Genomic DNA, 14,189 nt, shown 5'->3' on the forward strand with positions numbered 1-14,189 from the left:
TACTTAACAATTTTTGCTAAAATAATACAATACTAAGTATATTTTACTATTGGCTAAACTACTGCACCTTGGGTGCAACTGCTAGTTTATAATATATATAAAATACACCCAAAGATATCCTCCTCAAAGAATCCATAGGTAGGGGAAGCGACCCAATAGCTGTTAGGGGGTCCAATGACTTTGATAGAGTAGATGTCATAGATACCCTTCAATAAACGATCACACATGTACTAATAGTCGATATTTTTTAGCTTTTTCAATTGGTGATTGACCTATCTGTGCATTACTAAGGAGACATTTCATAACAACTACTGAGACATTTTATGAGAAGCTTTGCTGTTTTTTGGTGAGCAACTATAAGGGAATGAACATAACATATGGACTGTTTCAAATGACACTTTTTGACCACTTCACACTCCATGACCTCTACGAAGAAATCCGTAAATATCCAAACATCCAAACCTTAACTTTGAGATACCAAAAGTAGGTATAATTAGACTTAACACTCTGGGAGATCTAAATGCACACAGGTAGTTTAGAGGGCTGCTAGGTCTCTTCCCCTGTCATGATTTCGTTTTGAATATTCTAAGCCTTGCCAATAGCTTGTTAATCAACAACATTCTGGCTCTCGACTTTGCTGCAATTCATCTCCATTACGCAAACCTTAGCAGGCGTTATCATAAAGAGACCAGGAGGCAGGTAAAGCAAGAAATTAAGTTCAAGTGAATAAGACTGCTTATAATTTGACGTACTGTCCATTCTACAGTAAAATCACCATCATATTAGCGTTGGTCTGTTTGACATGGCTATTGTAAAGCGTGATTTTTCCTTCTTTATCAGGCAACTTTCCACTATCTAATTTCTCTGATTTGTTGTCTCGAAAACCATGCAAACTTTTGGATTGGTGGGCAGAATTCTTTCCTGAACCAAGTCCACTAAAATCAATAAATCGTTTTCATTTGGCTTATCGAAACATAAAATTATTGAATCCTACTACTCTTAAATGCAGAAATGCAGAGTCCCCCTCAAAGATTGATTTCTTCCTCTCCCCATTGTCAGAGAGCTCAAGATTGGAAACATATGACATGATGAACTAAAATCAAACAAAATTGTCCCTTTGGCAAGGAAAGAACCATGTACCATTCAAGTTTTTATATATTTTCAGTATGAATGAAAGACCACTTCTTGCGATATAAATTTAACGACATCGTACAAAGAACTAAAACCCCGTCTGCATAAGACCATCTTACGCAGTTATGTCTTTTTTGTCTCAGAAAACATCATCTTAAATTAGATTTACATGGAATTTCAAAATAAACCGACCCTTTTGATTCCATTTAAATTTAATTCGGAACACCGCTACTCACATTCTAGAATCTGATTGTTTATCTTAAATTTGGCAATCGTTATTATCTCAGAAACAATTATACTAAAATAACTCTTCCTTGAAGGTACAAACTTTATAGAATTTGGCAACCGTTAGCGTCTATTGTCAAATTTAAATTGTATAATATGCGACATCAATGACTAACTTTCACCCACAGAAAATGAATTTCCAAAGAAACACTTTCACCCACAGAAAATAGAAAGATGTGATATTTCTAGTCAATATCTTATTTATCTACACATCTGAAAAGATCCAAAGAATCTTTTTCCCCTTTAGAAACGAAAATAATTCCCCTTTAGAAACGAAAATAAAAGTTTAGCCCCTCACTGGGCTGGTGTGCTTGCGGGTTTTATGTCCCTGTTGGGCTACAAGGCTCGCCGTTTGAATTTCCATAAAATAAAAAACTTAGATTTGTGCCTATATTTATAACTAATTCAGAAAGATGATAACTGATTCTCTTTTTCCCTATTGAGAATTTGGGATTTCTATCTTGGTCTCCGGTGCAATTTCTGATGCAGTGTTATTAATTGGCCTAGACTGCATCCGAGATATGATACTGCTGTTGATCTTAGGCAATTGTATGTCCCCTCTGTCAGAAGTGCCCTCATTTTTGGTGATATGATTTTCCTTGACTTTGAATTTGGCTTTCTGACGCCATGCCGAGAGTCCGTCTTGAACATTATTCTCAAAAATTTCCTTTTTGAATGAGGTGCCCATCTGAATAGAGAAGAAACACAAATGCATAATATATCATTATTAGGAATGCATAGAAATTATCAGTTGTGTGAGCAGAGGAAAAGAAAAATGCATAAATATTTCTATCTCCAAAAGTTGCAAGTGGTCTGAAAATCAATGGTAATTAAGAAGCCAATTTGTCCAAGGGAAGCAGGTTGTGGATAACCTGTGTGACAAGGACATAAAGCGGTAATGTAATGTAGCTGCAAAGGATTTGAATAAGAATCCTGCACAGCACCAAGTGGCGACATTTACACTTCCATAACTTACATATACATGCATTCCAAGTCAAATTTCCAATGATTTATAGTACTAATAATCAAACAAAACAAGAAATCTATTAGTTAGTTCAAATTGGATGATTAATACTCTTGTTCTGAGATTACATATAACACAGTGTCCAAGTTGAAGTTCCAAGTGATTTATAATAAGGATGCCTATTACTTATTACCAATAATTAACCAACACAAGAAACCAATTAATCAATTCCTAACTCATTTACCATTGGATGATTATCACCTCTCTCAGGCACAAAAAAACAACACTAAACTATTGTTCTGAGATTTCTCATGGCAAAACATATACAATCCAGAAAGAAGCTTCTCCTATTTTCAGCTGTGGAGTTTATAGCCATCGTTACACGCTTTCTTATAATTTTCAATTCTACGAATTTCACAACATAGACCCAAAACAGCAATTATTTTATCCCTCTAAGCTGCTTTAGACTTGGTAAATTTAGTTTACTTTTGTCCTTTAATGTGGAGTGATATTTCTTCACTGCCCAAAAAAACCAATCATATGTCTGTCACAAATTACAATAAATTTGTGATAGTCATTGCCGCCAATTTGTAGGTTGTAATGTCAAAGTCCACAATTTCAGGTTTTCAAAGTTGTGTAGATTGCCTGTCATCTTTCTTTTTTAATAATAATTAATAAACGATCTTAAAATTTTAAATATCAATTTAAAATAAAAAATAAAAAAGGAGTAGGATTTACTCCATAGCAAAAGCTGTGGACAAGTTAAAAACGGCAACCAGGGCAGGAGGATGAAAAGAAAATGCTGTTAATAAGGATGACACCAGCAGAGCTTATAGTTAGCACAAAATATAAAATATGTTCCTTGTCCAGGGCTGCTTCACAGGATCTAAAATCTACGTTAGATTCCAAAAAAAGTCGTACAAAGAAAATTGCCTCTTTTTTAAAATGTCAATTATCTCTCAAGTTTATGAATAAACATTGTTAATTATTTGTCAAGTTTATGTATAAACATTCATGCCCTCTATAAATTCATGCCTTCGGAGAATAGTGTGTTGACTAAAGGTAGTCTAAAGGACTGAATCATTCCAACCTGATCGAACAGTTCAAGCCTAGAAGAGAAAGCTAGAAGATAGCATTCATACATCAGGAATTCATTGTCATTCATGAACTACAATGAGGCTTTATCTGTACATTTTTTCAAATTTCTAAAGCAAATATTGGTTCAATAAATATTCTTGATTGCAAAGAGAATATCAGCATCATATCTTCTTCAATTTTTATAGAACATCTACAAATCAAACCAAGATTAAACAAAGGAATTTTTTTTTTCATGTTGTTAACCTATGTTACTGGATAAGCCTGCACAGTAGCCAAATATCGTCAAGATGCAAGAGAGTAGTGTTGTCGGTAGATATTGTGCAGCCAATGGGTCCCTTCAGGAAGGTTATTGTTATGTAGCCGACGGGTCCCTTCGGGAAGGTTCTTGTTATGTAGCCGACGGACCCCTTCAGGAAGGTTCTTCGGGAAGTATATATACACCATCCGAGATCATTGTAATTAGGGGAAGCATTATGTAATCTCTTTGGCATTTGCGAAAAATAAAAGGAGTACTGCTGTTCTTGTCTATTGTCTGTATGCATTAAACTATTAACCCCATACGGTAAACATTTGGAGCCGTTGCTCGATGGACCTGGAACGAAGGTAGAGGAATGAAGACTAATGCCGAATCAGCTGAACAAAAACAAGAATAAGCTGAAGGAAAATGATGAAATACGCATAGCACAAGGGAATTTAATTTTAGCACAATAGGCCGAACGCAGACGAAGGTTTCAACAGATTACTGACGGACACCAAAGCACTGAGGAATTGCTAGAAGAGACTCGACAGCAGTTGGATTTGGTGGAAGAAGCAAGGGAGGAATTTTTTAACCTGCATGCGTCGAGGGAAGAGAATCTAGATGGAAGGGGATTAACTTGCATAGCTCGGAGTGCCGAGGAAACATGAGCGTGGAGTGAACTCTTCATCCGAGATACACTTCCGGAACAGACAACTTTGTTTGATGAAAACCCTTCTTCACCAAATAGCACGACTGTCGAAAATAAAATGACTGTCCGAATCAGCGTGGGTGTTCAGAACAACGCAGGTGTGCAGAACAATGCGGGTGTGCAAAACAATGCGGTAGTGCAAAACAACGTAGGAGTGCAAAACAACGCAAGTACACAACAAATCCCTCAACCTCAAATAGTAATGGCGGGACCAAAGGAAAAGTTGCCAAAGTTTGATGGTGATGGAGCAGCCGATCCAATCCGACACTATAAGACATGGGAAACAATTTGGAGGGCGAATGGCATAACAGACATAAATGAATGGGTCCGACAATTTTCGGCAACCCTAAGGGGTGTAGCTATTGATTGGTTTGCCGACATGGATCCCCAAAAATTAACCAATTGGCTTGAAGTTAAAAAAGAATTTATCATCGAATTTCAATTCCTGCGTGACGACAATGAGATCGTAGCAGAGATATACAACACAAAGCAAGAAAAAAATGAAACAGTTCGAGTATATGCCAAAAAATTAAAAGAATTAATAAACAAGATGGAAAGTAAGCTAGCAGATGGGTTGCAAAAGAGATGGTTCATTGAAGGACTACGACCGAAGTTACGGAAGAAAATGAAGATTGTGCTGCCATCGTCATACACTGAACTATACAATCGGTCAATGAACTTAGAAAGTGAACAGAAAACATAAAAGAAGAAGAAGAGTAGCTCATTCGATTTAGATGACGATGTGTCTTCGGAAGAAGAGAGCTGCGACGATGAAAAGGGCAGCAAGAAGGTCCGAGCTCTCTAGAAGGATATGATCCGAATGATGAAGGAATTTGAGAACATGCAGAAAGAGACGAAGGGAAATGAGCTATGGTGCATAGAATGTAAGACAAAAAGTCACACGAAGGGATCCTGTCCAAAGAACCAGTTCTGCGAGATCTGCGAGATCATGGGACATTCCACAAAAGAATGCCCCTTTAATATGAAAACAAGAGGACCTCAACAAGTGCTCCTGACCTAGGAGGCTTCCGCGTCGAGAGGGAGCGGAAACACCAGTAATGAGGGTGCCATGTCGGGAGGGTACAAAAATAATAGACGAGGGAAAAACAACAATGCCAACAATAATAATGGGAGTCGTAGCCGAATTCAGTATGATGCGAATGGCTACCTGATGGTACAATGCCGAGCTTGCAATTTGTGGGGCCACTTTGCCTGAGACTATACAACGAAAAACGCACCAAAGTTGTTATGCAGATGGTGCGGTCCTAGAGATCATGAAGATGCCAAGTGCTTGAAATCAGGAGTGAATTTGATCACCATCAGGGCGAATGAAAAGGAGGTTCTAACAATCACACGGAAGCAAGCAAAACTATACCCCGAACCGACGGAGGAAAAGAAGAGATTAGAGGAAACACGAGCGAAAATTGAGAAGGCGATGTAGGTGGAGAAAGCACACTTGAAGGACACTACTGGTACCTCAGCAAGAAATTGTGCAGAACAGAACATCGTACGAAAGATATTACAAACTGAAGTACCAGTCAAAATAAATGATTTGCTCCTCACAATGCCTCAACTCTGATCGACACTCACAAACATCGCTCTAGTTGCTAAATTATCAGGGGAACAAGGAAGGGAGAGGGAAAGTGGAGCATGTGCAGAGGACCTGATGCTGCTAGCCCTCACATCTGGACGACATCCGGTGGTCGTTGAGATGGAAATTCTAGGGACTATTTTGACAGACACAATTGTGGACGAAGGGTCAAGCGTGAATGTGTTACTGGAAGATATCTGGAAGAAGTTGGGACAACCGACGTTGTGGCCACCTACTTTCCAATTATTAATGACAGACTAGCATGGGATCAAACTGTTGGGAATCCTGATAGCACAACCAGTGACTATTGGAACACAGCTGTTCCTACTCGACTTCGTTGTCATCCCGCTGAAGAGGAAAGGATATGACGCCATTCTGGGCCGAGGATGGCTTGTACAAGCAAAGGTTAAGGATGACTGGAAGAAGAATACACTATCAATGGAAAGCAAAGGACGAAAATTCATTATTAATTTACACACACAAATGGTGGGCGAAGAAGTCTATCATCTGATTTCGAAGAAGAGGATGAAGGAAAGCAGCGATTGGAACCCAATGAGGAAGGAGTCCTACGGTTGGAAGGTGGATTGACGGACAATGATTTGGATTCGATGAACAGTCTTTTCCACTGGCAGATGGAGGATTACAAGCTCTTTTCGAGCTGTAATATGTTAAGGGTCGACGAAGGTGAGAAAGAAGAGGGAAATGAATGTCTGAAGGAATACAAAGAAGCGGAAGAAGGAAAGGCAGTTACAGCTGAAGCTGAAGGGAAGAACATATAGTATGAACCCAGAAAAAGGAAAGATTCCATTGTACGAAACACAGTGAACGGACTGCGTGGAAAGAAAATGTTACGTCGAACCACAGATATAGTAGAAAGGTGCCGGTAGCAAGGAAAACACATCATACGGTTTGCACAGGAAACAAAAAGTAAGGGTTTAATAAAAGCTTCAGTAGTACGGAGTGAAGGTTCTAAAATCAAGAATACAATTATTGATGGCAAGGAGTGGCAGCCGACAAAATTTATGATATCGAGTTTGAGGATCGCACTGACATGGAAAGCCTGAGGGAAAGGTTGTATAATTTGAACAAACTCGAGGAGAAGCGGCTATTGGCACAATGGGCCACAAAGGTGACGCAGAACAGGCGCAAAGCGTGGCATGATAAACACGTGAAACTGAACAAGGTCCGACCAAGCCAGCTAGTATTGAAGTATGACAGATGGAACGAAATCAAACTGGGCAAGTTTAAAGTCAAATGGCTCGAGCCATACTAGATCTGGGAAGTAGGTGATAATGGAGCAATAAAGTTGTGGACATTGGACAGGCAGAAAATTTTGGAAATGGTGAAGGTTCAAAATTGAAAATATATCAGGCGCGACCTATTCCGTCGTCGATGAATATCAAGGAGCAGTATAAATTTTTGTCAAAAAAAGAAAAGAAATGAAAAAAAAGAAAAAAAAAGAAAAAAAGAAGGGAGTCACCATATGGTAGCTTAAGTAGGGATGGAAGGCAGCGTACAACAGTTTCAAAGCACCATACGGATTTTTTTAAAAGACCCTCATAATTGTACAAAAAAACCAGCAAAGATTGTATTCTTTCACCGTACGGACTTTAGAAGAAGTTATAATCTTAATCAGCATCGTACAGATTTCTAATTAATGTCATTGTACGACAATTTTATGAAGTAACCGTATAGTGTTTAGGGGCCAATTTTCACTACTTCCACCATACGACTTCTAATAGCTTTATGTCCGTACGGACCTTACAGTCAAGGAGCAACAAAAATATATATCTCTCGATATCCACCGTACGGAAGTGTGACTTCTCCTGGTAGACACAGTACAATGATATCTGGTAGAGTAAGCAGAGATTGCCGTACGACAATTACAATTTATCTACTGGGCACTGTACGTACGAAGTAGACAAAGGAAGGAGTGACAACAGAGAGCAAGATAGAAACCCGTATGGCAAAAAGGAGCCATTCACAAAGTTGCAAGGTATTCAAGGAAAGGCCGTACGACCAGTGAGATGAAATAACTTGAACAAAATTAGAGCAGAAGTCTGAAGTCTATATCATTTAGTTGTACAATTGAGGAATTGTTTAACCATACAATAGAAGCTCACAAATTAGCAGAAGGAAGCAGTCAGAAGAGGAGCAAAAAAAGAAAAGAAAAAATGATAGATCGAAAATGTTCAAAATGAATGATGCCCAAGGGAAGGGAAAGACAGAAACAGGTAGTAAAACACAAGCAGTTGCCAAAAAGAGTGTGGGATAAGAAGAAAATCACAAAAATAGTGTGTTCCATGCAGTTTTGTGTGGGTTTCAGAGTGCTAATTTGATCTTGGCGGCGGGGGCGCTGCCCCTCAACCCTGTTGGGGGCAATGCCCCCCTAGACCCCTAATCGGTGCAATTATCAGTCGTGGGAAGTGTGACCAGTTGCTGAGACTTGGAGTTGCTGCAGGCATAGAGTCTCTGTGTACCAGAGGTAGAGAGAGCACCAGAGCAAGCCTTTCGAGAGGGGTGATACGCTTTGAGGCACTTGGAGTAGGTGTTGGACGTGAAGCTGTTTTGCTGATGCATAGAGAGCTCGGGAGGAGTTGATCATCCAGTTGAAGGTAGTACAACGACACTTGGCTCAGGGTACCCAAGAGTTGGAAGCAGAGAAAGTGGCACCGGTGGCTATCAAGGTCAGCTAAGGAAATAGTATTGTGTTAGCAAAGGTTGTAGATGCAATATATTTTGGAGACTAGTTTGGTGCAGGCATGGGACGAATGTGAAAGTGGTGTGATGGAAACAGATTTATTTTGTTATAGTACTCAGTTAATGTACTCTGTTTTGTTAATCTGTTTCAGATATTTTGTGATTGTCATCCGGAGACAACTTTTTTCTTTTGGGGGGGGATGATGTCATTGGTAGATATTGTGTAGCCGACGGTTCCCTTTGGGAAGGTTATTGTTATGTAGCCGATGGGTCCCTTCGGGAAGGTTCTTGTTATGTAGCTGGCGGACCCCTTCGGGAAGGTTCTTTGGGAAGTATATATACACCATCCGAGATCATTGTAATTAGGGGAAGCATTATGCAATCTCTTTGGCATCTGCGAATAATAAAAGGAGTACTGCTGTTCTTGTCTATTGTCTGTATGCATTAAACCATTTACCCCATACGGTAAACAAGTAGGGTTGGGTTTCCTTTGGATGAACCCAGGTAGGATCTAGGGAACCCAGGCGAATAGGGTGAATCCGTCCATTTTTCTACCTTTGGGCTGTTTAACATTTTACAACCTTGGATTTTGTGCTTAAAAAAATTATGAAAATAGACTATGTAATGTCCCCATTTTCCCCAACATTGGTGTTTCAGGGATTAGCCTATTATTGTGATCCTTGTAGGCTAATTATTGTGGATAGAGGGTTTTCTGTGGCAGTGGCTTGGCTTGGGAGGGTCTTATCTTCTCCACATCTTAGTAAGCTACAGTTTGGTCTTTGTTTGGCTCAGATCGGACTTTGTTTGTGCTTAGTTTTTGTGTACTTACTATTTGTGGTAAGTTGGTGTTGATTGAGGTGGACCCTTTCTATTTTTGGAAAGTGCATTTGGTCACATGGAGAAATAATAGATATGACTCCTATTTCAGATGACATTTAAATGATGAGTATTTTGGGAGTTATTATATTTTTAGTGGCCAAATTATTATCAATTATTAAATAGCTTATTATAAAGTTATAATTTAACTTTATAATTTCACTTAGGCTGAGAGTTGAGTTATCACTGGAAAGTGCCATTTATTAATTGGTTAAGACAAGTCAAGTGAGAGAATTTATTGGAAGCTTCTAATTTAACTTTATAATTTCACTTAAGTTAAGAGTTGAGTTATCACTGGAAAGTGCCATTTATTAATTAGTTAAGACAAGTCAAGTGAGAGAATCTATTGGAAGCTTCTAATTAATGTTGTGTGGTGAAGCTTCTTGAGTGAAGTTATATTTTGACAACAAAAGGGAATTTGGAGGTTATAAATAAAAGCCCTTTTTTTTCTGGTTAGTAATAAGATTTTATATTATTTAAAATATCATTTTTACAATATTATATCTTGGCTTCAAAGTATAGCCTTCCTTTGCACATACTAGTTTCATCTCTAGAAACTATCTAACTAACTATACAAATTTTTTTATCTTTCCCCTAACCCTTCTACCTTCATAAACTAAACCCATATACATCTTGGCATTTAATAATTTGCCGTTGGCATAAACATCAGACAAAGAAAAGAGTCTCTACCACCTGTTCATCTATACTTTTTCCTTTTTCCGCTATCCATTCCGTCACTTGGCCTTTGCTTCACCTCGGTCACACTTCATTCACGCACGTCTCTGCTCTACTATCCTGGGTCTTACCAAAAACTGCCCTTAAAAACTGTTGTTTTTATTGTTGAATTGATCTGCATGTCTACTTTGTGCCACTTACCATCCTCAAAATTTTCTTCAGCAGTCACGTTTATCCTTGTCCATCGACTTTCAGACACGAAAAAACTTTAACTCAAAATGGCAAACTTTCTTTGCCTACTTCATCACTCTTCCACCCTTATTGGGAATTTCATCTTGTCCATCCTCTTTATCCTTCTTCCACCCACACTTCTCCTCTTCCTTGGGTGAGTAATGAAGAAGCCTCTAACCCTTTGACCGCTCTCCTCTAGGAAGCTCCCAATTTTCGTCACCAATTTAGCCCATGCCAGCTTTATTTTCGCTTATAACCTTCCTTATCCACCCCTGTCAGCCACCACAGGAAACCCACCTTGCCTCTTCTCAAGCCTTCTTTATAATTTTCATCACATGCATTGTAGTCGAAGCCTTTCCCCGGCCACACCCATTCTGAAAGGGATTCCATTCCCACAATTAGAGCATCCGGGAACAAGTTTTTCATAACCCACTCCACCTCATCCAGCAGGCTTGCAATCTCCAGCCCCCATGCCATTATTATTGCAGCAGTATCCGCGTTAATCCTCCAATTGTGGGTGTCGTTTTGAAATAGGTCTCCAATTGTCTCCTTAATGATTACCATCACTCTTGGCGTTGGGCATTTGAGCAACAATTTCAACCTCTTGTCCTACACGGGCCCGAATAAAGCCTTTTGGCATTTGCTCGTTCTAAAGGTAAAAGTCGCCTCCATTTGCCTTTCAATTCCGTCACTATCACTTCCTTAGATTAGTGTTTAGGTGGTTAGAATAGATCTTCTCCCATTACTATATATTGCTTTCCGACTGCATTCACACTTAAGAAGCGTCCCATCAACCATCTACACACATCAAATGAGACCTTTTACCACCTCTTGTCATGATGAAAGCCTTTATTGCCGATTTTCCATATCTCTTCATCAGTTTTCTGATAGTCCTTTATGACGTCAATCGTCATTCCTTCATTTTTCCAAAGCATTTGACCATTCTTAAAAAGGTCATCAACTAATCAATGCAAAAAACCTCTTCGTTCAATACTTCCCAATAGCTACAAGTTTAAAAAATTGGCATCCCATCAACAATTAAACCTACTGCCCATTTTGAAAGAGCATCCGCATCTCTATTTGCTTCTTTAAAAACGTGACATATTTGAAACTCCTCAAAACCATTTAACTCTTCCATAATAGACTCTAACAAATTTCCTAGGTGCCAAGTATGAATTGAATTATTACTCACTGCCTGAACAACCACCATCAAATCTCCTTCTAAAACAATTTTTTTTCCCCCACATTTTTTTACACATTTTAATGCTAACAATGCTGCTTGGAACTCTGCTTCATTATTGTCCCATCTTGCAACCTTAATGCTCCATAAGTCATTGTCTCTCCTAAATAGTCCTTAATAATGCATCTTGCACTTGAATTCCTTGATTTCCTTTAGAAGCCCCATCAAAATTCACTTTAACCAGCCTTTTTCAGGAGCTACCCACTTCGCTTCCTCCCTTTTCTTTGTTTTAGAAATTGCATTTTTTGTAGCTCCTACCTTCCCTATTTTTTTCCCTAACCACATTTTCTGAATTGTCCTATCATAGTTCATGAACACACAATTTGATAATTTTTTCCTAAAAACTGCTGCATTCATCACTTCTTCAATAGAATGATCAATCCGTTTTAGAAGCTGATCAATTGTCTCTGATCTATCTTGAAATATCCTTCTATTTCTTTCCTTCCAAACCTCCCATATCACAATTGAGGGGCTTACTCTCCAAATGCATTCAAAGAAGTTTCTTCTTCCTCCTCTCAGCCATGAGATAAAGAAAGCCTTAAGAGAGGGGCTCCATGGTCCAGCCCAACCCAATTTTTCCTGAAGGCAACTCCAATACTTTGCTGCTATGTTACAATTTAACAATAAATGATCCGCACTCTCCTCTTCTAATCCACACATAACACATTTTGGAGGGATTTGAAACCCAAATCTTTGTCTTCTATCCCCTGTTAGGATTTTGCCTTGTTTTGCTAGCCAGGTAAATGTTCCAGCCTTTGGGATAATTTATTTACTCCAACACAAATCCCAAGCTTCAAAACATTCTTCCACCTTAGTGTCTAACATTTCACATCCAAGATTGAAAATTTACCTGAGGCTGCTGCACACTAGCTAATCTTATCGTCCTTATTAATAATGCAAACCTTTCTTCTCTTAAAGATCTCTCTTAGGGATTGTTGCTGTTCTTTAGAAAGGTCCTCCACGCTCCAGTCTTTCCACATCCATTTTTTCCCAAATACCCCTTCAATTTCCTCCATATAATTGCTCACATTCCTGCCCCAAAAATCACACAAAAACTGTTTCATATCATTATCTCCTATTTCCTCATCTAAAGATTTGTTTCCATTCCAAGAATCCTCCCAAAACTTTGCCCTATTACCGTTACGTATGACCCAAGAAATATGATCGGTGATGACATGTCTGCATGATAGAATAAAGTTGCATATTGCAGAACCTCTAATCGGATTTTGGATAGTTAAAATCCTTATATTCTTATTAGAATCCAAATATTTAGCTTTAAGAATCCTTATCCACAATTGCTCTTCATCATTTGCCAACTGCCACACCAACTTGGCCCCTAAAGCTGTATTCATTGTGTTCCAATCTTTAATTCCTGCCCCACCAAACTTCTCGGGCCTACATATTTTTTTCCCACTTTAGTAAAGGCCACTTTTTCTCCTCTCCCGCCCCACTTCAGAAATTTTTTCTCATCTGCCTTTCCACTAGATTAATCACCTTCTTTGGGATTTTTAAACACATCATTGAAAAAATAGGGACTGCTGAAACCACAGTTTTTAGCATTAAAATCCTTCCTGCTGAAGTCAACCACTTACCTTTTCAGCCTTCCATCTTCCTTAGACATTTTTCTGCCAATCCCTTCCACACTTCACCTTTATTATGCCCTTGGAATAAAGGGATTCCCAAATACTTACTCGGAAGAATTCCCTGTCTTATATTCAAAATTCTTCCAATAACTCTTCTTCTATAAAGAGGCGTGTTAAAAAAGAAAATCTCAGACTTTGCCCAATTTATTTTTTGTCCCGATACTTTTCCATAAATTTCTAGATTTTTTTCATAATTCTAGCTTCTTGCTTCGAAGCTTCATCCGTGAGAAAGGTGTCATCCACAAACTACATATGTGAGATTGGGTCCACTCCCCTTGCCACCTTTACCTTTTTTCACAGGCCTCTTACCCTTTTTTCTTTGATTAACCTCTCAAATACTTGAGCCAAAATTATAAATAGGAAAGGAGATAAAGGGTCACCTTGCCTAATTCCTTTTTCAACTCAAAAAAACTTTGATGACTTCCATTAACCAACACTGAAAACCTTATAGAGGTTAAACAACCTTTTACTCATCTAATCCATTCCTCCTTAAAACCAAAATTTTCAAGAATTTGAAGCAAAAAAACTCTATTTACCTCATCATAAGCTCTTTTAATATCCAACTTTACCATCATTTTGCTAAGTTTGTTTGTTCTAACTGAGTGGATCATTTCATGAGCTATGATCTTCCCTTCAAAAATTGACCTTCTTGGGGCAAATCCACTTTGTTTCTCTCATATTACAGCATTCAGTACCTCTTTTAGCCTATTGGCAACTACCTTTGAGATGATTTTATAAACCGTATTACATAAAGAGATTGGTCTAAAATCCTCAAAGGAGTTACATTTATCCCTTTTTGGAACTAGGG

The 14,189-nt window shown here is 38.6% G+C and overlaps 2 protein-coding genes across 2 annotated transcripts in view; one reads left to right on the top strand and one right to left on the bottom strand.

Moving 5' to 3' along the window:
- Positions 1-493: 493 nt before the first annotated feature.
- The window catches only part of LOC149580713 (uncharacterized), a 124,278-nt gene continuing 110,582 nt past the window's right edge, over positions 494-14,189 (top strand). Inside the window, exon 1 of the mRNA XM_089814555.1 lies at positions 494-699. The gene's annotated coding sequence lies outside the window, so the exon portion shown is untranslated. The remainder of the gene's footprint in view (positions 700-14,189) is intronic.
- LOC149580714 (MLO-like protein 1) overlaps positions 1,853-14,189 on the bottom strand; it is a 155,423-nt gene continuing 143,086 nt past the window's right edge. Inside the window, exons 14-15 of the mRNA XM_089814534.1 lie at positions 2,289-2,349; positions 1,853-2,104 (exon numbers count right to left, since the gene is read on the bottom strand). Coding sequence (XP_089670660.1) covers positions 1,853-2,104; positions 2,289-2,349 — 313 coding nt within the window. The remainder of the gene's footprint in view (positions 2,105-2,288; positions 2,350-14,189) is intronic.

This window comes from Cupressus sempervirens, chromosome 1 (genome assembly GCF_028749045.1).
Source record: "Cupressus sempervirens isolate cs-2001-9-10 chromosome 1, ASM2874904v1, whole genome shotgun sequence".
NCBI classification, from domain to species: domain Eukaryota; kingdom Viridiplantae; phylum Streptophyta; class Pinopsida; order Cupressales; family Cupressaceae; genus Cupressus; species Cupressus sempervirens.